Source organism: Eptesicus fuscus, chromosome 9 (assembly GCF_027574615.1).
Source record: "Eptesicus fuscus isolate TK198812 chromosome 9, DD_ASM_mEF_20220401, whole genome shotgun sequence".
In the NCBI taxonomy this organism is placed as follows: Eukaryota; Metazoa; Chordata; class Mammalia; order Chiroptera; family Vespertilionidae; genus Eptesicus; species Eptesicus fuscus.
In genome coordinates this window covers 43,074,828-43,096,757 of record NC_072481.1, presented here as the reverse complement: position 1 = coordinate 43,096,757, position 21,930 = coordinate 43,074,828, and the positions used below count along the sequence as shown (strand labels likewise).

Here is a 21,930-nt window from a genome sequence, read left to right as displayed (position 1 = left end):
CCATGGAGGAAGATGTGCATATTTAGAGTCAAAACTTATCCCAATACAAATTTAAAATGTAGGCATGCCCAGTAAAGAATTGCTAATTGGCCCTTGCTGGTTTGGCTCAGAGGATAGAGTGTCTGCCTGTGGACTGAAGGGTCCCAGGTTCAATTCCAGTCAAGGGCACATGCCCAGGTTACAGGCTTGATCCCCAGTGGGGAGTGTGCAGGAGGCGGCGGATCGATGATTCTCTCTTATCATTGATGTTTCTATCTCTCCCTCTCCCTTCCTCTCTGAAATCAATAAAAATATATTTTAAAAAAACGAGAATTGCTAATTCACAGATGACATACATTATTTTATATAGCGGACTGAAGCCAAGGGCTAGATCAGAGCTATTAAAACCATTATATTGATATAAATATTTATGTAAACCTTTTAAGGTCAATATAGCATTTGTACTATTTGTACTATTTGAGCAATTTTAAATTTCATACATATAATGCAGTTGACAGGGCATCTGTCTTTCAGCAGCAAAATTTCCACTATTGCATAAAACTTAAAAAGTTCCAATTTAATACAAATCAATATCAGTTGAAAGCAAAGGCTTCCAGGCTTATTATATCTTCAGAGGAAGGGAAAAAAACAACAGTATTCATCTCCTGGTAGAATTATTTCTTGCTCACTAGTTCTATATCTAGTCATTCATTTTAAGTTGAATATGTGTCCCCATGATTGTCAAATTTTGTTGATCTATACCTTTATAAGTTGATAATTAAAAATTGACATGTATACAATTATGTTTTTGTTCCTTGATGAAAGTTTACTATTGATATAATCTAAAAAACAACAAATATTTTTATACACATAAAAATGTTCTTGAGAGAAATTCAGGTTTTATTTTCTCTTGCTATATTCCAAAAGGTAAATCGAGAGACATTAGAATCAAATATATCACTGGAAGTAAAATGAAATCTGAAGTTTGCAAAAAATGTCAAAGCACTAGCCAAATGAGATCTCCTGAACAAAAGGTGCCAAAGCTTTATTATTCAAATAAGTAATGAATGAAATTTGGGAGCTTTTTGGGAAAATGATTTCCATCTCCATTTAGAGAAGCTCTCAGAGCTTAATGGGAGTCAGGCTTCATGTTCTAACATTTGGCCTGTCACATTATAATAGGCGAAGGAAGCTATTCAGTGCACAGATGAGCTGATTCATTTCTCTATCACTGCATTACACAAGGTGGGCCGTTTTTCCTTCCCAGACTCACAGAGCAACTTCCATCAGTGAGCTATTCTTCCAACCCATACTACAAGGTGGGGAGAGGGACAGTGGAATCCTTTACCTGTGTCTGGAGGCTGTTCAACCAGTGGAGGCTGTTCAACAAGTGGCGAAGTTGGTGAGGATGCCTTCCTTCGAACCAGGGTTAGGTGTACCACCTGCCCCGCGTTACGTAATACTTCAACAACGTCCTGGTTGGCAAAACCCTGAATATTCACACCATCGACCTAAACGACATTAAACAGGTTTCAAGTTAGCTACTATTTTAAATTCTGGCAAGGTACAATCAAATTAGGCAATTCATTTTATTCCCCAAATAATTTGTTATTAGACCTAAGAAAGTATTTGAATAAGGATGCAAAATTAGTATAAAATATGCTGACAAACTTCCTGAGACACAAGAAAGCAAATCCAAATTTGTAGTCCTAAAATCACACATTTTAACTTAAGCCTAAGAGGTAAAGGGTCCCATTTTCTGATGCTATTTAAAATTGCAAGTGCCATAAAAATATTCAGGTGAATTAGGTAGCAGATCTTTACCTGCAAATATATAACCAGCTATGAACTTTTGTTTTGTTTTATGAAACTATGAAAATCTGATGCTGGTCAGAACTGCTATAATGTGATAGTTAAAGCACAGGATTTGAAGTTGAGAGCCTTATGTTGGAATGCCAACCCCAGCAATGTATTGTTAACATAGATACTCTGAACTTCAACTTCTTTCCTCTGAAAAATGGGCATAATTTCTACTTCCCCTGGTTGTCTGAGACTGCATGTAAAAATGCTGAATAAACTATAGCTATTATTAAATACATACCTGTATATATTATATTTTTCTTACCAATATAGTTAGTGACTCTTCACAGACATTTAAAAAATAAAAATAAAATTTAGGACCCATAAGAGTCCAAATTAATGAGATTTTACTGTACTAACAAACTTAGTTTTTTAAAGTATTATGGGACTATATTAAGCCATTCCCCTCTCATCTACACTAATAAAAGAGTAACATGCTAATTGACCGTACCTTCACAATGCCCACTAGCCAATCAGGAGTGAGTATGCAAATTAACCCAACAAAGATGGCATGTTAATTTGCATATGCAGTCGCTGAGTGGCTGGGGCAGGGTGGGATGCAGGCGTTCCACACCACCACAGCCGCTCTGGGCCTTTGGGCAGCGTGGGAAGACAGAAAGGTGGCTCTGGCCAGGGCAAAGGTGGTGCCGGCAGCCAGGGGAAGGAAGGAAGGCCCATTCTTGCACGAATCTTCGTGCATCCGGCCTCTATATTATAATAAAGATAACTTTTCCCCCCAACTTGATTCAATTCTAAACAGAGAGCAGTTACTTACAGCAACTATTTTGTCATTCACTTGAATTTGTCCATTGTGGTATGCAGCACTGCCAGGTATTACACTTTTCACATAAATCCCAGAAGCTTCCCCTAAGGTGCACAAAACATATGGAAAAAGGGAGAAAGTTCTAATTAGACCTTGATTGCAAGATTCATATCAAGAGGTTAATTAGCTAAAGGGCTGACAGAAGGCTTGATAAATACTATTTTGAACACAAGCAGAGAAACTGATGGATTATTTCAAACTGTCACTGTCACAAGTGAGCTGAATTTGAAATTATTTGACTGATGACTATTTTTGGAAAAATAATAGTAATGGAACCTTGAGGAGATGCACTCCAATATAAGCTGGAATTCAAAGAGCCCCCTTCTCTTGCTCTGTCACCCTTCTCAATGGACTTGGCATGGCCTTCAATGTTTTTCACCTATATTATGACAAGAGTCTCCTAACAGGTCTTCCTGACTGTATGTAGTTCACTGTTCATGTTAGCTTCCCCAAACACAGAAAAAAGAGAGGTACACACAGTCATCAAAAACTAGAATAATCTCAGCAACATGAAATAATCCTCATATTATAAAATAAAATATTTAACCAGAAAATATGGCTATATAAAAATTACAGCTATGACTCTTCACAGACGTTTAAAAAAGAAGCATTTAAAAAATATGCATGCCTACGGGCAATGACTTGAAGGGAAATAGGAAAAAGAAAACCCAAAGCTCTGGATGATTTTATATTTTTATTTTTTAATATCAAATGAATTTAAACTATTGTCTGCAGAACAAAAATAAGCACAGCCCTATCTGATTTGGCTCAGTGGATAGAATATCAGCCTGTGGACTGAAGAGTCCCAGGTTCGATTCCCAGTCAGGGCACATGCCTGGCTTGTGGGCGATCCCCAGTAGGGGGTGTGCAAGAGGCAGCCAATCAATGATTCTCTCTCATCATTGACATTTCTATCTCTCTCTTCCTCTCTGAAATCAATAAAAATATATATTTAAATAAATAAATAAAAATAAGCACAATGGATTTCTATCACCTACATAACAAAAAGTAAATTCCACAGAATCACATTCAAGGACCTCCATAATCTGCCCCAAGCTTCTTCTTTTTTTAAACTTTATTTTACTTCATCCTTCCAACAAGACAAAACTCCAGACACACAAGACTCTTGATATTCCACCACAACACTAAATATTTTCTTGATTTTAGACCTTTTCTCATTTCATTCTTTTCTTCTTGCCAACCTCACCCATTGTTTCAAATCCTTCTCCTTTTCCATGTTTAGCAAAAAGCCTTTCTCTGTAAATTCTCCATTGCCTTCTGTCCAATTGACTCTTTTATTCATCTTGATAGTTTGCTTGCATCTCTATTAAAACGTGTATTTCACTTATCATTGGATAATTGAGTTATTTACATGTTTGTCTCCCTGACAAGACTTTTCTTATGTTCATTATTCTACCTTCTCCAAAACTAAGCAAAGTAACTGCTCAAAAGTTCCAATTAATGGAATAAAGAGAATTATTTTGAAAGACTACATGTTAAAAACCATATTGAGTTTTTAAATGTTCTAGTTTTTGGATTCACCACTGCCCATCTATTTCCTCCAATCTCAAAAACTTATTTTGAGGGTAAAGAAGTCAAATGATCTTTTCTTTATTCAGGAACATAAACATTAAATTTTATCAGTTTCCTATCTGTTACTCACGTTCATTTTATTCTGCTTATATAGTGTGAAATTTAAAAGAAAACTTCAGATAATAAAGGTTCATAAGCCAAAAGTTTAGGAACCAATCCATGATTTCTCTAACCAGACAGCATAGTGAGAACTACTGACAGTTTTTTTGCAACATTATTATACAAGCGATACTTAGCTCTTTTGAAACTCATTTAAATTCTGAACCTAAAAAAGGTGGCATTTAGAAAAAGCTAGTTTTGAAAATAGTTATTTCATTAGGCTAAAATAGCACAAGGTGGTTTGACATGGATTTCATTCAGGACTTTGAATACATTAGCACTTATAATATTTCCACCTGCTATAAGTATATAAAATAATAACTTTAGAAAAATTAACTTTCTAATCTTGCTTTTTTTTAAAAAAAACTAGGACATTTCATAACTCTGAATTTTCATGTTACTAGAAGATATCTGTAAGAGGTTTATTTTTCCTTACTCTAATAACTTCCTTTAATAATAGAGTAATTCTTACAGTGAAGGTTACCAAAACTTTGCATGTAGGAATTGAGGGAGCATTATTATGATTATTTAAAAAAATTTTTTTTCATTGATTTTAGAAAAAGCGGAAGGGAGAGGGAGAGAGAGAAACATCGATGGCCACCTCCTACAGGCCCCCTGCAGGGGACTGAGACTGAAACCTGGGCACATGCCCTGACTGGCTACCCCTGAGAGTATTATTACTCAGAGAGACTTAGGCCATGTATTTATTCTTTTGGAGATCGAACCTGCAACTTTGGCATATCGGGACAAAACTCTAACCAGTTGAGCTACCCAGCTATGTATTTATTCTTACAATGTATTCCCTTTATATGAAAGGAAAAGAATCCTAATTAAAGTATTTGTTTTATCTTACTTTTTTAGTAATTAAACATAATAATAATACTTTTTGACATTTATAATATGAAATATATGCAGTAGTCATTTTACTTTATTGCATGTAAAATGTCATAATATGTAAGAGTCACACTATTCAAAATATATCTATCTTAGCCTTGGCCAGTGCACTGAGAGGTTGCTGGTTCGATTCCTGGTCAGAGCCCATGCCTGGGTTGTGGGCTTGATCCCTGGTAGGGGGCATGCAAGAGGTAGCCCATCGATGCTTCAAGTGAATTTTCTTTAAGGGTCCCACCCTCACCCCCACCCCTGAGACTTGCAACGAGACGAGCAAAGGGCAGTGGCAGCTCACCCCAGACTAGCCCTGAACCTGTCTCCAAGGCCCCCTTTTCTGACTTTACAGTGAGCTAACAGCAGCCCTGTCATGGCTCACTCTCCCCCTGTAACATTTCTAGAGAACCAAAGCAGCCCCACCTGGGCTCTCTCCTGTTGCTTCTCCTATCCTGGGCCTTTCCTTGTTTCACTGTCCCCAGCTTTAATAAATTTACTCTCAAAATCACTTGGACTTGTGATGTGAAATCTTTCCTGCACAAAGTCAAGAACCCACACAGTACCAGCCAGTCTGAGGCAGACCCATTCCGGGTCTGGTTCCTGTCTGGTAACAGTTTTATTATTCAACGTTTAAATTAAAATTTGCAGGTATTTAATTTCGCTGTCTAGAAACCTTAATATCCTTTACAACTATTTCCAAACATAAAATTGAAATGATTCATTTACCTGTATGAGCACTTCCAACATAGCCAACAATTCTAATCCCAAGACTCTGTCCATCTTTTTTAATGAGCTCAACATTATAAGTTTCATAAAGAGAATTGTCCTGAAAAGAAAAAAAGATTGTAATTATACATAATGTTTAGTCACATAACTGCATTCAGAATAAATTTGTGCATGGTTTTGTCAAGGATTTTTTTAGCACCTATGGTAGGCAGAATTTTAAGATGGTTCTGTCTTTTGACCCCTGATGCTATTTCTGTGTTTGTCACATTACAGGGCAAAAGGGAGATTATCCAGGTGAGCCTAATCTAATCAAGCACCGTCCAAAAGCCAAGTTTTCTCCTGCTGGTGGCAGAAAAGGAAGTGAAAAAAGATTTTAAGTATAAGGACTGGACTTGTGGTTTGAAGATGGAGTGGGTCATGTGAGAAGGAATACAGGGGGCCTTAAGCAGCTGAAAGATGCCCTTAGCCGACAGCCAGCAAAGAGAGACTTCAGTCCTACAACTGTAAAGAATGCATTGTGTCAGCAATCTAAATAGGTTTGGAAATGGATTGTCCCAGAGCATCCAAATTTAGAGCCCAGCCAGCCCTCATCTTGATTTTGGCCTTGTAAGAATCTAAGCAGACAGCTCAGCCAAGCCCATGCAGATTTCTGACCTACAGAACTGTGAACTAACAAAGGGTATTGTCTCAAGCCACTAGGTTTGTGATTACTTATTACACAACAATAGAAAACTGATACAGCCAACTTGAAAAAAATTCAGGATTAATTTCTATGTGAAAGAACTAAATGTAAAAAAAAATTTTAGAAACAAAAATGACTAATTTTTGTGTCCAGCCACGATGGCTCAGTGGTTGAGTCAACCTATGAACCAGGAGGTCACAGTTCAATTCCTGATCAGGGCACATGCCTGGGTTTCGGGCTCGATTCCCAGTAGGAGGGCGTGCAGGAGGCAGCCGATCAATGATTCTCTCTCATCACTGATGTTTCTGTCTCTCTCTCTCCCTCTCCCTTTGCCGCTAAAATCAATAAAAAAAATTTTTAATGGCTAATTACAGTAATAATCATTGTGAGCAAAAAATATTGACCTAAAACTTATTTTCATTACTTGTCTTCTAATTTAAGATATTTCTGAAAAAGAGTAAGGTATCTAAAAACATAATGCCTTGTTGTCAGTTCAAAACATTAAGAGTAAAAAGCAAACAACTGATTGCATCAAATTCTCACTTATCATATAGTTATACTGCTCCCTCACTACAAAGGCAAATACTTTACAGAAGACACCAAATGGCCCTTCAGATGAAGATGAAAGGTGGCTTTCCAACCGCTTCTCACAATAATCACTCCTCTTTTTCTCTTCCTCCGGGCCTCTCCTTTTAAAAAACCATTTCTTTCCTTTTGTCTAATTACCTTGTTGATTCAAAGCCTATGAGATAGTTGAAAGAGCTTGCAATGAACAAGAAAGACCTGAATTCTAATCCCAGCTCTGCCACCTACTCTTTATATGACCTTTAAAAAGTTATTTGGACTTCTGTTTCCTCATCTTTAAATGAATGGTAAGACCCATCTTTTATCTTGGGAGGAATTCAGATGACCTGAACAATTCCAGGTACTTGATAACAATTAATAATAATGACTGTTATTATATCACGATAATGATTATTACTAATCATAATAAATATTATTTTGAATGTTTACTCCATTTGGCCAATTTGTTCCTATCAGTGACAACTGTCATACATTGATCAGTTTTTAGTTTCCGTTCCACCATCTGGATGTCTCCTCATCGATCTAACGAAATAGAAATGGCAAGAATTATTTCCCTCGCCGAAACCGGTTTGGCTCAGTGGATAGAGCGTCGGCCTGCGGACTCAAGGGTCCCGGGTTCGATTCCGGTCAGGGCATGTACCTTGGTTGCGGGCACATCCCCAGTAGGGGGTGTGCAAGAGGCAGCTGATTGATGTTTCTCTCATCGATGTTTCTGGCTCTCTATCCCTCTCTCTTCCTCTCTGTAAAAAATCAATAAAATATGTTTAAAAAAAAAAAGAATTATTTCCCTCCAATTTACAGATGAGTAGCTGAGGCTCAGAGAGGTGGAATGACTTAACCCTGAGAAACAGCAAAAATGAAAATCAAACTTGTCAATGTCTCCAAATTGGGCTCTTCTGCTGCTTCACCGGTGGGCATTGTGACACTACTCACACCAGCGTGGCATTTCAGGCAGAAGGCGTTTCTACTCTTACAATGTATCACACAATACTTGATTTATGATGAAAGAATAATTTATGTACTCACAGAACTAGGGTTCCTGTTAGGCACAGCAGGCAGGGCAACAGGTAAGGCTGTAGGGGTCGGAGGGGTTACAGAAATTTCACCAATTGGGTCTCTTGCAACTAGCATCCTGACTGAATTCCCACAGTTTCTCAGCACTTGTGCAACTTGCTCACTGGTCATTCCCTGCACATTTGTGCCACCAATCTTCAAGATGTGGTCCCCTGTCTGGAGTCTTCCATCCTTTAATCCAAGAAAGAAACAAAATTATTCTGAGAAATCAATGATCTAACTTCACTAGTTAATAACAATTCATCAGACTTTGCATTGTGGCAAAATGGCTGGCAAAGAAGACATCTAAAATGCTGAATAAAATATATTTTAAATGAATGGTGGAATTGGCAAGAGAGAAAAGGAAGTCCTTGCAAAAAAGAAAAAAAAAAAAAGGAGGTGGGGGTGGGGCAGGGGTGAGTTCAAAATGAGGAGTAACCAGAATTCTAAAACAGGTATTTGCTTGAGGGTATCATTTCATGCCCAGTGGCCTAGAGCCAGGGTATTAATGGCCACATATGCAAGGAAGAGGTCAGAAAGCCCTGGGCATCAAGAAAGGAAGGAGGTCAGATCAGAAGCATAAAGGTAGAAACTCTGAAGGCCAACAAGGTCAGTGGCATGTCTGAGGGACAGCAGGTGTCAGTGTGGCTGGAACAGAATGAGCAAAGAGCACAGTAGTCAAAGAAGAGATGAGAGCATTAACAGGGTCAGTCAGCAGTGTAGGGCATCTGCTCCAAGTGAGTAGGAAGGGAAGTAATTTGAGTGCTCTGAGCAGAGGAGTGATATTACCTGACTTAGTTTTAACAAGACCACTCAAGTCTATGTGCTGAAAATAAAACTATAGGAGAGGAAACAATAGGAACAGAGATACCAGTTAGTAAAGCTATAATCTAGAAAGAGATAACCATGGCTTGGACTAGGTTAGCAGTTGGGGTGTTGAGAAGTGAGGTTCTAGATGTATTTTTAATGAATTGTCAACAGGCTCCCCTAAGCATGTTGTGGGGTGTGAAGGAAAAAAAGTTGTCAGCCTAAGGAACTGAAAAGACTCAGAGAAAAGAAATAGATGCAAGGAGGAAATAATTATGGGAAAAGGGATAAAGAATTGATGGATTTCTACTTGAAGCACTGGTAAGTTGATATTCTGTTATTACCAATGCAACAAACTTGAAATAAAACAACTACTTAAGAAAAAATCAGAGGTTATGATGAAAAATAAGGGTAAAACTGCTTCTGTGAATCGAATCATCCTTGAACAGAATCATGGCCTGACCAAAGAATAAATAATGTGTCAAGTAAGTGTTTTCATACTTGGCTTGGCTAAAGAAGGGCCCTTCACTGTAAGTCATATTTAGTCACTTCCTAGGCACTATTATTTTTCCTCAACTCAACTTAAAATGATGGAGATAATTTGCATCTGTCACTGAAAGTCAAACGTTTTCTTCTTCCAGAAAAACAGGTGTTCTAGGGAATTCATAAGTGTAAAAACAGTATTAGTCAGATTGATAGGGAAGATAACAAAATGACAGCTACCTTGTTTATGTCCAGCATCCCCAAATATTGCATTTTATTAATATTTTCTGATCAGCATTCTCCTTCCATAACCTGTCTATGTGTAAGAAAACTAAAAGGCATCAGAGCCCTTTTTGTTATTTTAACAGAAGTCCTAAATCAATGATAACCAATAAATTGCTATGCCAAGATTCAAAGTGTACGCTAATCAAACAACAAAAATATTTATTAACTCATAGATTTTTTTCAAAAGAGAAAAAACATTATGCATATAGGCAAAGATAGTATGGAAGGCAGAAAAATTTAAAGAGCTGGAATAACTGGGTACCACATTATTATAGTGAAAGCACTAACGTATCACTTACAGTTTTAAAATATACTTTAATCCAATTTAGCAGTTATTGGCAAAAAATATATGTGTGTGTATATATATATATATATATGTACACATATATTCATATGTGTACATATATATATAACTTTGCATTTTAAGTTCAGCTATTGTTAATAATAATTTCAATTAAAAAAATATTTGAAAACCTATGCCCTGGCTGGGTGGCTCAATTAGTTGGAGCATCATCCCATTCAACAAAAGGTTTCAGGTTCTATTCCTAGACAGGGCACATATCTAGGTTGGGGGTTCGATCCCTGGTTGGGAAGTGTAAGGGAGGTAACCAATCGATGTTTCTCCGCCCCCCCCCCCCCCGCCAACTTCCTCTCTCTCTAAAATAAAAAAATAAACAAACAAAAATATTTGAAAACTAAAGGAATTCAGGCCTGCCCTATAAAAGAAATAAAGAAATCAAATCTGTTTCTTCAAAAACTAAAAAATAACATCAAATAATTCCACAACTCAAAAAATAAGATCATTACTGCTTTTGATTCAAGGCTGCTTTTATCGTTGGTCTTTAATCAAAAGGCAACGTGTCATTGACAGAAAGCAGTGACTTTATAAAATAAAATAAACACTCTTTCCCTTAAGGAATTAAAGAAAGGTACTAAATCTAAGTATATCTTTCCTACCCTAGTCAAATTCCCAGAGCCCTCATCCACTGATTTTTAAGGATAAAGAAATATCTGTTTATAGGACTCACTTAAACAAAATTGCTTGGGAATAACCAGCTGTTTAGTGGCCTCAAGCTGACCTTTGCTCATTCTAGACTGAAATTCCTCATGGGCCACACCCACCCTCCAAGTCCTTGCTTGGTAACATTACTTTCCTAGTATTAAAGTTTACTAGATAGTTATTATGACTCATATTAAAATTGCCTCATACCAAAGAGTCAATAATTCATGACAACTTTTAAAGGGGCAGAGTTGTAAGAGTCCTCTTGTGAGACAACTGGGTAACTCAGTGTCCCTGATTTGCCTAGAATTACTTCAGACAACATGAAAGCGATTTCTGCAAAACAAAGTTGTTTTACACTGCTCGTTAGAAATATTTTTTTAGAAAAAATTCCAGCTGCTGAAAAAATTTTAAATTTTTGCCAAAACTGAACAGAATTCTCGAAAGATGTGTGCTTCGGGTACTGTGGATTTTTGAGAGTGTCTGAAGATTACAGGAAGTTGTTATTCCTTTAGCTCCTCTTACATGATACTATATACTTTCCTTTCCATAGAATCGGCCCTGATTACATTTACTGTTGGGTTATTGTAGATAGATTCCAATAAATGCTTCTAAAAAACTCTTATGAATCAATACTTTTCCATTTCATTTACTTTATAATATGCAAGGCAATAGACAGAAGGTCAAGTAAGGGCATTGGAGTCAGAAACACCCAAATTCAATCCTGGCTCTACTTTGATCAAGCTGTGTGGCCAGAGGTCAATTCTAAATCTTAGCTCCCTTTTAAACAAAATTGGAATAAATTCTTTTCTCATTGAGTTGTGAACATTATACCCAATACTATATATAAAATATTTAGGCTAGTACCTTGCTTACAGCAAAGCAAGTCCTCAAATGCATCCAATTCTGATGCTTCTTCAGGCTACGGTAATCTCAGTTAAGTGTTCTATGCTGCATCCCCTCAACTCTGTCTGTATCATTTTTTAACTACACATACTGACTTATATGTACACAAAAGGAAACATAAGGGTCTGTTTTATGAAACCCTTTGAAATAAAAAATACTGACTTCTTTTTCTAACTTTCTGTCATACAATTTTATATTCTTTGAAGAAAGTAGTAGTTATTAACTCCTTCGGCAGAATGTAGGTATGTCTTTAAGGTCAATCTTGATCACATCTGAACTAATGACCTAAGACATCCATATTCCCTTACCATGAAAGTTGCATATTCAGTACGTTGTAATTAAAAGCAACATTCCATTTAATTTTTTTAAAGCTGTGATCAGGCTACATGAGCAACAACTTGTAAAGACTTAGCAACAATGTAGAGACGGCTGAAGAGATTCTACCTGCTATTAGCTGAGGTGAATGGAAGAGAGAAGTGAATACTGCTGTTTGGGTCTCACAATAACCCTACAGGAAAGAGTCAAGAGTCTGTTGTGCCTACAGTTGGCTATATTCCCTGATGACAGGTAGGTATGACCAAGCCCGGACAGGTGCACATCAGGAAGAACAACATTAAGGCTAACTTTGAATAAATAGACCTAAGAAGCACAAGCTTCAGAGTTAAACAGTTGAGGGCTCAATCTTGACCTTGTCATTTTCCAGTTAGGTAGCCTTGGGCAATTTCTTACGTTTCCATATCTATGATTTGGGAATAAGATTTATGACTGTGTTATTTATGGAATATAATGAACAACATAAACTGATGAACAAAAACAGATCCAGAGACAGAGAAACATCGATCAGACCGTCAAACCTCAGAGGACAGGTAAGGGAGGGTGGGGGTAAGGGGGAGAGATCAATCAAAGGACTTGTATGCATGCATATAAGCCTAACCAATGGACACAGACAACAGTGGGGTGAGGGCATGAGGGGGGAGGAATGAGGGGTAATGGGGGGATAAGGACACATAGGTAATACCTTAATCAATAAAGAAATTAAAAAATAAAAAGCAAAACAAAAAAAAGAATTATATGAGAATAATTCTTAAAAACAGTGTCTGGTATAAATACTTGCTTCTCCATTAGGACTCTGACAGGCACACCCCTACCCCCTCCTTGATGACCTAAAAGAGTGACAATCCCTTCCAGTAAGGGTGAAAAACCAGACCTGGGCTTTGCCCAACAGTGTCTCAAAGGGATTAATTTGGGAAACTCTGCACATCATATTCCTCTTGTGAAAATTCATAACATACATTAGGATATTAAAAGCTCAGGCAATTCTTACAGTAAGGAACATATTTGATTTTATTTAGCTTGGTGTTTTCGAAATTTAATTGACCCTTTGTTTTCCACAACAACCATTCCACTTTGCATCTTGAAAAATGTTACTCCAGCAACCAAGCCTATTAAAATGGCAAAGAGGGAGGGAAGGATATGAGAAAAGATTTCAAAATACTCCACAATTTCTCATTCCTTTCCAGGTTACAAAAAATCCTCAAAGATTGCTATTTGTTTTGTGCCACAGATGTGTTTTAAAGACCCACAAAATGACCATTCTCAGCCTTTTTGGTCTCAGAACCCCTTTGTACTCTTAAAAACTATTGAGGATGCTCTGGCCAGATTGCTAAGTGGTTAGAGTGTCGGCTCATGGACCGAAGGATCTCGGGTTCCATTCCTGGTCAGGGCACATGCCCGGGTTGCAGGCTCGATCCCCAGTGTGGGGCGTGCAGGAGGTAGCCTATCAATGAGTCTTTCTCATCATTGATGTTTCTATCATTCCCTCTCCCTTCCTCTCTGAGATCAATAAAAATATATTCAAACAAACAAACACACAAACAAAAGCAAACTGAGGTTTCCTGGAGAAGAAATTCTGCTAAAAGACTGTAACAGAAAACCTGCTAACCTCCCTACAAATTTCAAAGTTCAGACTGAACCTCAAATCTTGTTGAGTTTCCAGCCTCCTAGTCTCACTTACAGATTTTATACTTGCCAGTATACCTATGTCAAAATTTAGTAAAATGTATACTTTATATATCTGCAATTTATTATGTATCAATTATACCGCAAATACTACTCAGAAACTCAAAGAGCTTTTTGATATGTCCCCCTTGATCTCTGTTAATATCTACTGAATTAGAAAATAGTGCTTTGAATTTATATATTTAACACATTAATATATATGATATTGGTGTATATATTTTTTATTATTTAAAAAGATATATAAAACTAGTGAGAAGAGTGGTATTTTAAATTATTTTTGCAAATCTCTTCAATGTCTGGCTTAAAAGAAGACAGCTGAATTTTCATATCTGGTTGAGGTATATAAAAAAAATCTGGCTTCAATTAGATACATAGAAAATGGAGAAGTATTTTAAGCCTTTTCAACCCATTCTTCTTTGATAATACAGCAGAACTCCACAAGTGGTGGAAGTTAAAGAATAGTTGCAATGTAGAATTAGAAAATACATCCAAAAAACTTTCAGACACAGTTTCATTCAAATCTACTGATCTATCTTGAATGGATCTTTTACCTATATATTATTTTGTCATATCATACATTGGTCTTCAGAAAATACTGATTCACAGAGCTATGAAGACCTTCCAAATATTGACATATTTAATTACAAAATATTAAAAATATTAATATCACAAACAACCTAATAAGAACCTTTTAAATATTGAAAACATTCAAGCTCATAGTAAAGCACAAATTTTCCAAAATTCTAACTCTTGTTTGAAAGTTCAAATTTTATCATCATTAATAAATGCTCTCAAGTTGTTTTCCTTGAAATAACAGGCTTACTTCATTCATTTTCAAGAAAATATCTGTCAAATACTCAAGTCTGAATGATCATAATTTTTCTGTCAGATATTCTTTCAAAAAATGAAAGTATTGTTCCAGGGTGGTTTCCAGAGGGGGAGGGAGGGCAGACAAAATGGGTGAAGGAGATAAAAAGGTACAAATTTCCAGTTACAAAATAAATGTCATAGAAATATAATGTATAGCATAGTGATTATAATTAGTAATATTGTACTATATATTCCAAAGTTGCTAAGAGAATAGATTTTAAAAGTTCTCATCATAAGGAAAAAAACTATATATGGTAATGGATAACTTACTGTGGTGATCATTTCACAATATATGTAAATATTAAATTATTACATTGTACACCTGAAACTATATAATGTTGAATGTTAATTACATCTCAAATTTTTTAATAAGGGCAAAAATTTTAAAATAAAACAAAATTTAAAGATTAAAAGGCTGCTTAGTATTTAAAAAGTGGATACTATATCTTACAAATGTTTTTAAGGCAAAGTAACCATCATACTTCAGTATATGGCAGAAGTGCTGTATGGTACATCCCATTTTGTCACACAATATTAAAAACATGTGCACTTAAAGGTCAAAATGTACAAAATTAATAATTGCTATTGCACTTTCTTAAGTGAAACTGGCAATTTGTTTTTCTTTTTTGCTGCAAGCGCATGGTGGAGGAGAATACAACGACTGCTAGTAGTTTGATGCCACTGCCTGTTTCACACTCAGGAACCAGCAGTTTCAGTCTGCCACTGCTTGTGTATCATCATGCAAATTTCAACATGGTGACAGAGCTAATAGCATCTTAGTATTAACAGCTGGTGTTGCTCAGTGGTTAAGAGCGTCGGCCTGCACACTGAAGGGTTGTGGGTTCAATTCCCAGCAGGGCACATGTGGAGGCAACCAATCGATGTGTCTGTCACATCGATGTTTCTCTCTCTCTCTCCCTTTCACTCCCTCCCTCCTTACACTCTCTCTAAAAATCAATGGAAAAAATATCCTCCGGTGAGGATTAACAGCAAAAAAAAAATTGCTTTGATCTTGTTGACCCTCTGCAAGACACTCAGTGACCCCGACAGGTCTCTGCTCTAAATAAATGCAGATAGATTCTAGAAGCATAATAGAAATATTAGTAGCTCCACGATTAGTACAACATGGAGTAAGCTGGCTTAGAAATGGGGAACGGCTGAATTTGCCTCAAAACTGCGTTTGCATAGCAAGTTTATTTTTGTATATGTTTATTAGAAGGAATAAATGTGTATATAACTGAAATTTAATCAGTGAAATTTACATGTTATTATGATTATGATGAGCATTCTATATAATATAGGCTCATTACTAAGTGGCATCATAACCAAATTTCTAAGTTCATTTCCAAAAACTAAAGGTTTTTAAATATATGTTTGTTTAATATTTTCTTCAATGTGAAACTAAGCAGAAACAGTTGGTAAGTTTTTAAAAGGCCCACTTTCAGTTCAAACAGGGCTAAACAATAAAGTGTAGTCATTTGCTTGACAATGCCAAAATTTTTTAATTCAAGTAAAATTTACCACATAAATTGAAACAACTATTTATAATCACTGTACCTTCTGATTGTAACATCTAATCTAATAATAGACAAATATGCAAATTGACCGCACCTTCGCTACACCTAAGCCACGCCCACCAGCCAAGCCACGCCCACCAACCAATCAGGACGAGTATGCAAATTGCCCCAACAAAGATGGCGGCTAATTTGCATATCAAGACAGTGTCGAAAGAAGCCAAGAGCTGCAAAGGGGAGTAAAGCTTCGAAGAAGCAAGCAAGCCAGGGGGGCGGGGGGAGGAGAAGGGAGGAGCGAAGTCAGGGCCGTAGGCGAAGGGAAACGAAGGCGGGCTGGAGGAGGAGGCGGGGCCGGCGGCAAGGGCGGAGCGGAGGCGGGGCCGGGGCCGAAGGGAAACGCGGGCAGGCTGGAGGAGAAGGTGGGGCCGATGACAAGGGCGGGGCGGAGGTGGGGCCGGGGGTGAAGGGAAACGTGCGCAGGCTGGAGGAGAAGGCGGGGCCGGTGACAAGGGCGGGGCGGAGGCGGGGCCGGGGGTGAAGGGAAACGCGGGCGGGCTGGAGGAGAAGGCAGGGCGGGCGGCAAGGGCGGAACGGAGGCGGGGCCGGGGGAGAAGGGAAACGCGGGCGGGCTGGAGGAGAAGGCGGGGCCAGTGACAAGGGCGGGGCGGAGGCGGGGCCGGGGGCGAAGGGAAACGCGGGCGGGCCGGAGGAGAAGGCGAGGCGGGCGGCAAGGGAGGAACGGAGGCGGGGTAGAGTGCAGCAGGAAATCCCATTGCAGGAATTTTCCTGCAACGGGAAAGCTAGTACATTATAAAGTTATATTTCAAACCATACAGTTTAAATTATGTAAAAGCAAAATAAAAATGAAAAAGATCAACTTACTCGATCTGCTAATCCTCCGGGAACTATAGTTCTCACAACCACACCACTTGATTTCCCTCCAACTATTCCAAAACCTAATCCAGAGCCATCATTAATGAGCTCAACATCTTCAATATGGCCCCAACGAACCTACAAATTAATGGCAAGAGCCAAAGTGTTAGTAAAACACACAGATTCTTGGCTTCCCAGTATAGTAATTACTAATGTAACAGATATACAACAAATTAAATATTCATACAATTAATCAAGACAATTTTCTAGAGGCTAAGAGGTATGTTAAGATCATCATATGATCCCTGCCCTTAAGGATTTTATAATCCAGTAGAAAGGCAAACTAAAACATAAATAATTAAAGTACAAGATAGAATATCGGGTCATAGACACTGTAGCTCTAACAGAACCAAAACATCTAATTACTCCGTCTATGCTCAGGATCTAGCAGTGTCCAGCACCTAGTAGGAACATATATATGTTTATCTGAATTAAAAGAGAATCACAAAGTATTATAAGGACTGGGGGGAAGTGGTGCAGAAGAGAAGTTTAATCTAATCAAGAATTATGGAACACTTCAAGGGAAAATGTGGTGTTTTAATTCCAATGCTGAGAAAAAAAGACATTCAAGCAAAAAAAATAAATAAATAAAAATGTAAGAGCAAAGCTGGGCTTGAATAAGCAAGTGGGAATAATTGAAGTTTTTAGAAGAGGGAATGACAGGAACAGAGCAGTGGTTTAGGAAGATTAATCTGGCAGCAATGTGAAGTAGGAAATGATGAGAAGGACACAAGACAATAAGACTAATTTGGTAAACTCCTATGAGGAAGAGGAAAGGTAGGCCCAACTGAAGATATTAGCATTAGGATTATACAAATCAGACTATGACACATGACATTTTCCCTCTAATTAGCAGGCTTTCATCAGAAGTGTAAATCAAGTTCCCATAATCCAACTGCAGAAGAAAATTCTCCTTCTCAAGATCCATAGGGCAGACTTATCACTTAGTTTTTCTATGTGAAAATGACCAGGAATATTGGGAATATTTAATAATTTCATGTCTGAAACAATATCTAGTACCTGGGATGCAACAAAATTTGCTAAAATATGCATAAAAATATGCTTGAATTAATAGCAGCTGGTACTCATAAAGTATATACTAGGTACTGTGCTTAGCTCTTCACTTGCAATCTCATTTAATCTTCCCAATACCACTATGAAGCAGATGTTGTTATTAGTTCCAAGTAACAGATGAAAGAACTGAAGTGTAGAGAGGTCAAGAAATGTGCCCAGTATGATACAGCCAGGAAGTGAAGAACTGGACTTGAACCCACTTTAACCTGACCCAGAGCCCCTATTCTTAACCACTATGCTAAGCAATTTCCCACTTGGTTCATTCTGTTTATTATGTAAATTGTGCTGTATAAATATTACTGATTACAACAGGGAAAATGCCTATACATTAATTTGTGTTGTGACCTTGTACTGTACCCAGACAGTCTATTTTTTCTTTTGTACCAATGAATGAAAAGTAAATAAATCAGCTAGCACTTAGTGTTATAAGAAAATAAGATTTATTAGCTTGCATTCTGAAGATGCAGGCCAAAATCTGTAAAATGCTATTAAGCAAGTTTAAAGATTCCCAAACGAGACATATAATTTTATTCTTTTGAACTGTTTTCATCCTTACATGAAAAAAAAAAAGAAAAACATCTAGATTACTGTGCAGTATCAATAATCTAGTTATAAACACCCAATATAATTTGTAGAAATGTCTGTGAAATAAATAACCAAATCTTAAGATATTCAATAATAAATCTCTAATAAAAACTCTCAGCTTAATTAACTAGCTATAACACCGAGGAACACAAGACTCTTTCCATTACCAAATAAATTATACCTACTATTAAATTTGCCCTCTATATTTAAAAAAATAATCTTAAATAAGGAGAATCATAGGACACTTAAAAAAATAAAACAAAACAAAAAGCCTCCATAAAATATCTTATTTACTATGCTAATGCTGCATTTGGAAATATGATCACCTTTCGTAAACTATGATAAGTCAAATGACACCTTCCACAGGTGTGAAAAGCAATGGCATAATTCAAAAGTAAGTATTTTTCCAAATTTGCAACTCACTGTTTCTGGCAGAATTGTATCAGTTAGGCTGGTACTGCTTTTTGGGTGGACTGGTTGCCTGGCCACAACCAGACTCAAACATCCCGTGGTTTGTTGTAACAATGCAATTGCTTGCTGATGGGAAATGTTCTGATCCAGTGGCGTATGATTAATAGCCAATATTTGATCATTTTCCTTTAACCTTTGATCCCTTGGTGAAATAAAAGAAAATTTTGTTTTAAGTGATATAAGATCCTGACTTTTAAAAGTCTATTATTCAAGCTAAACAGTTTTTGTAATGGTACTACTTCACTTAGTACATATATTCAAATTATTTAATTATATAATGGAGCTTTTTAGAGTGCTTTTCATCAAAGCATTTATTAGCTCATTAACCAACTTAGTAATACATCTTGACACACATACATTTTAAAAGCTATCTGGCTAGAAAAATAAGCAAAAACAATATATAAGGCTTCACTGCCAAGGTTTTGCAAGTACAGACAGTGCCCCCCTTAACTGCATGAACCCTGTACTCCTGAACCCTGTCCAATCTGCCTTCAACATATACCATCCTGGGAAACTAGATTCTCAAATTCATCAATAACCTCTTCTCTAGCAGTACAATGAAGTAGCCCATTGTGCTTTACCTCACCAGCATGTCAACAGAGGCCAAACCCTCCTTGAGAATCCTCAGACATTACTTCCAAATCTGTTTCTGAGCCCTTCTCTCCCTCTAAGCACCAATCTCCCAACTGCTAACCAAGGTAAAAAGGACTATTTAATAAGAGCAAAATCTCTTTTGAAAAAAAAAAAAAAAAAAAGCATTACTAGTCAATATTTACTGAGCACTATTATGATCCAGAAATTATTTATAGGCCAGAAATTGAAGCCTAGCATCTTATTTAAGTAGCCTGATTGAAGCACATTCTTTAATTTCTTAAATGCAATGCATCCTTAGACTACTTCAGATTTACTCTGTCCTGGTTTACTGTATTTGACTTGATTATCTCCCAACTACCACTCTTCCTCTTCTTGCTTCCCCATTATCACTGCAATGCTTCCTTGTCCTTGTTTATCTCTCTTGCATCTACCCATCTCCTTCTTTCATTCCCAATGCCAACCCTCCAGTTGAGATCCTTATGTAATACCTGAAACCCAACTTGCAAAATTCCTCAAGGTTTATTCTTATAGGCTCTCCTGCACTGGTATACGCCAACTCAAAAATACTTGCTAATTGTCTGTTTATTGACCAATAAAAAGAGAGAGCCAAAGGAAAAAAACAAACTCTTGTTCATAATTATTTCATTTAAAAAATACATTTTTAACCTTCAAAATATAAAAATCTCCCAGAGAAAGAATTTATCTCAAAACAGAGAATTCTAATTCATAAATTTGAATTCTGAAAATCCATTACATTGCCCTTATTTTTCTCAGGTCACACCAGATTCAGCAAAATTTTGTTAAGGAGCAATGTCGCTTGTGAACTTTTTCCTAGTCCTAAAGAAACATTTCTTTTTAAATGTGATCAATACAGGACAATATCCAAGAATCACTTCCATTTCCCCAACTCCAAAGGAGAAATTTCTTAATTAATCCCAAGTGAATGAGTTACTTTTGAATCTTTTCAACCCGGATGTAACTAATTTGGCATAAATTTACTCACATTCAGATTTTCTAGTTTCTAGAAAATATGATTCTGGTGCATTCGAAAGTTGAATTAGTTAGTTTTACAGCTACTTTTTATTTCTTTCAAAGTTATTTTTATTATTTTTTCAATTACAATTGACACTCAATATTATATTAAGTTCAGGTGTACAGCATAATGGTTAGACATTTATTTATATAACTTATAAAGAGATCCCCCTGATAGGTCTAGTACCCACCTGGCACCATACATAGTTATTACAATATTATTAACTATATTCCCCATGCTGTACTTTACATCCCCAGTTACTATTATTTATAATTTAACTCCCCATACTACATACACTGAGTGGCCAGATTATTATGATCTCTGAACGCATAATAATCTGGCCACTCAGTGTATATCCTATATAATAAAAGGCTAATATGCAAATTGTCCTCTCGACCAGGAGTTCGACCAGCAGGCAGGCTGGCCAACCGCCCATTTGTCCCCTCCCCCTGGCCAGGCTGGCCAGGCCCCACCCCCCACCCATGCACAAATTCATGCACCGGGCCGCTGATACATACATACACATACACACACTGAGTGGCCAGATTATTATGCGTTCAGAGATCATAATAATCTGGCCACTCAGTGTATATTTACACTTTCCATTCAAGGGGAGCCTAATTCTTGTCTCTCCCTCACAACATTCAGAAATCTGCAAATCAGTAAACATAATACATCACATAAACAAATTGAAAGACAAAAATCACATGGTCATATAGACGCAAAAAAAAGCATTCCAGCAGAAATAATAGATTTCCATGACCTTGAGAGTCAATAGTCTTAAGTAAGCTCTTTAAATAACACAGTTCTGTGTGGAAAGTCTTGAGAAGAAAGGAAAAACTGATCATCCAGACCATTTAATATGACGTGGAAGGTCCTGCATGGCAGGCCCATTTTCCTGCTCCTTCTCTCACCATCTTGCACTAAGCTCCCACACTAGTTCCAGCCACAATCTAAAGACAAGGGATATGTTTGATCACTCGATAGGGCTACTTGTCAAGAGATTCTCTTCACTCCTCGTCTGCTCTCTGAAGACCCCACTGTTTCCTCTCAAATGTCCCTTTAAGCACC

The 21,930-nt window shown here is 37.1% G+C and overlaps 1 protein-coding gene across 1 annotated transcript in view; it reads right to left on the bottom strand.

Moving 5' to 3' along the window:
- PATJ (PATJ crumbs cell polarity complex component) overlaps window positions 1-21,930 on the bottom strand; it is a 316,022-nt gene that overhangs the window by 270,087 nt on the left and 24,005 nt on the right. Inside the window, exons 6-11 of the mRNA XM_028142315.2 lie at window positions 19,185-19,374; window positions 17,052-17,180; window positions 8,259-8,477; window positions 5,966-6,065; window positions 2,615-2,706; window positions 1,328-1,490 (exon numbers count right to left, since the gene is read on the bottom strand). Of these exons, the coding sequence (XP_027998116.2) occupies window positions 1,328-1,490; window positions 2,615-2,706; window positions 5,966-6,065; window positions 8,259-8,477; window positions 17,052-17,180; window positions 19,185-19,374 (893 nt within the window). The remainder of the gene's footprint in view (window positions 1-1,327; window positions 1,491-2,614; window positions 2,707-5,965; window positions 6,066-8,258; window positions 8,478-17,051; window positions 17,181-19,184; window positions 19,375-21,930) is intronic.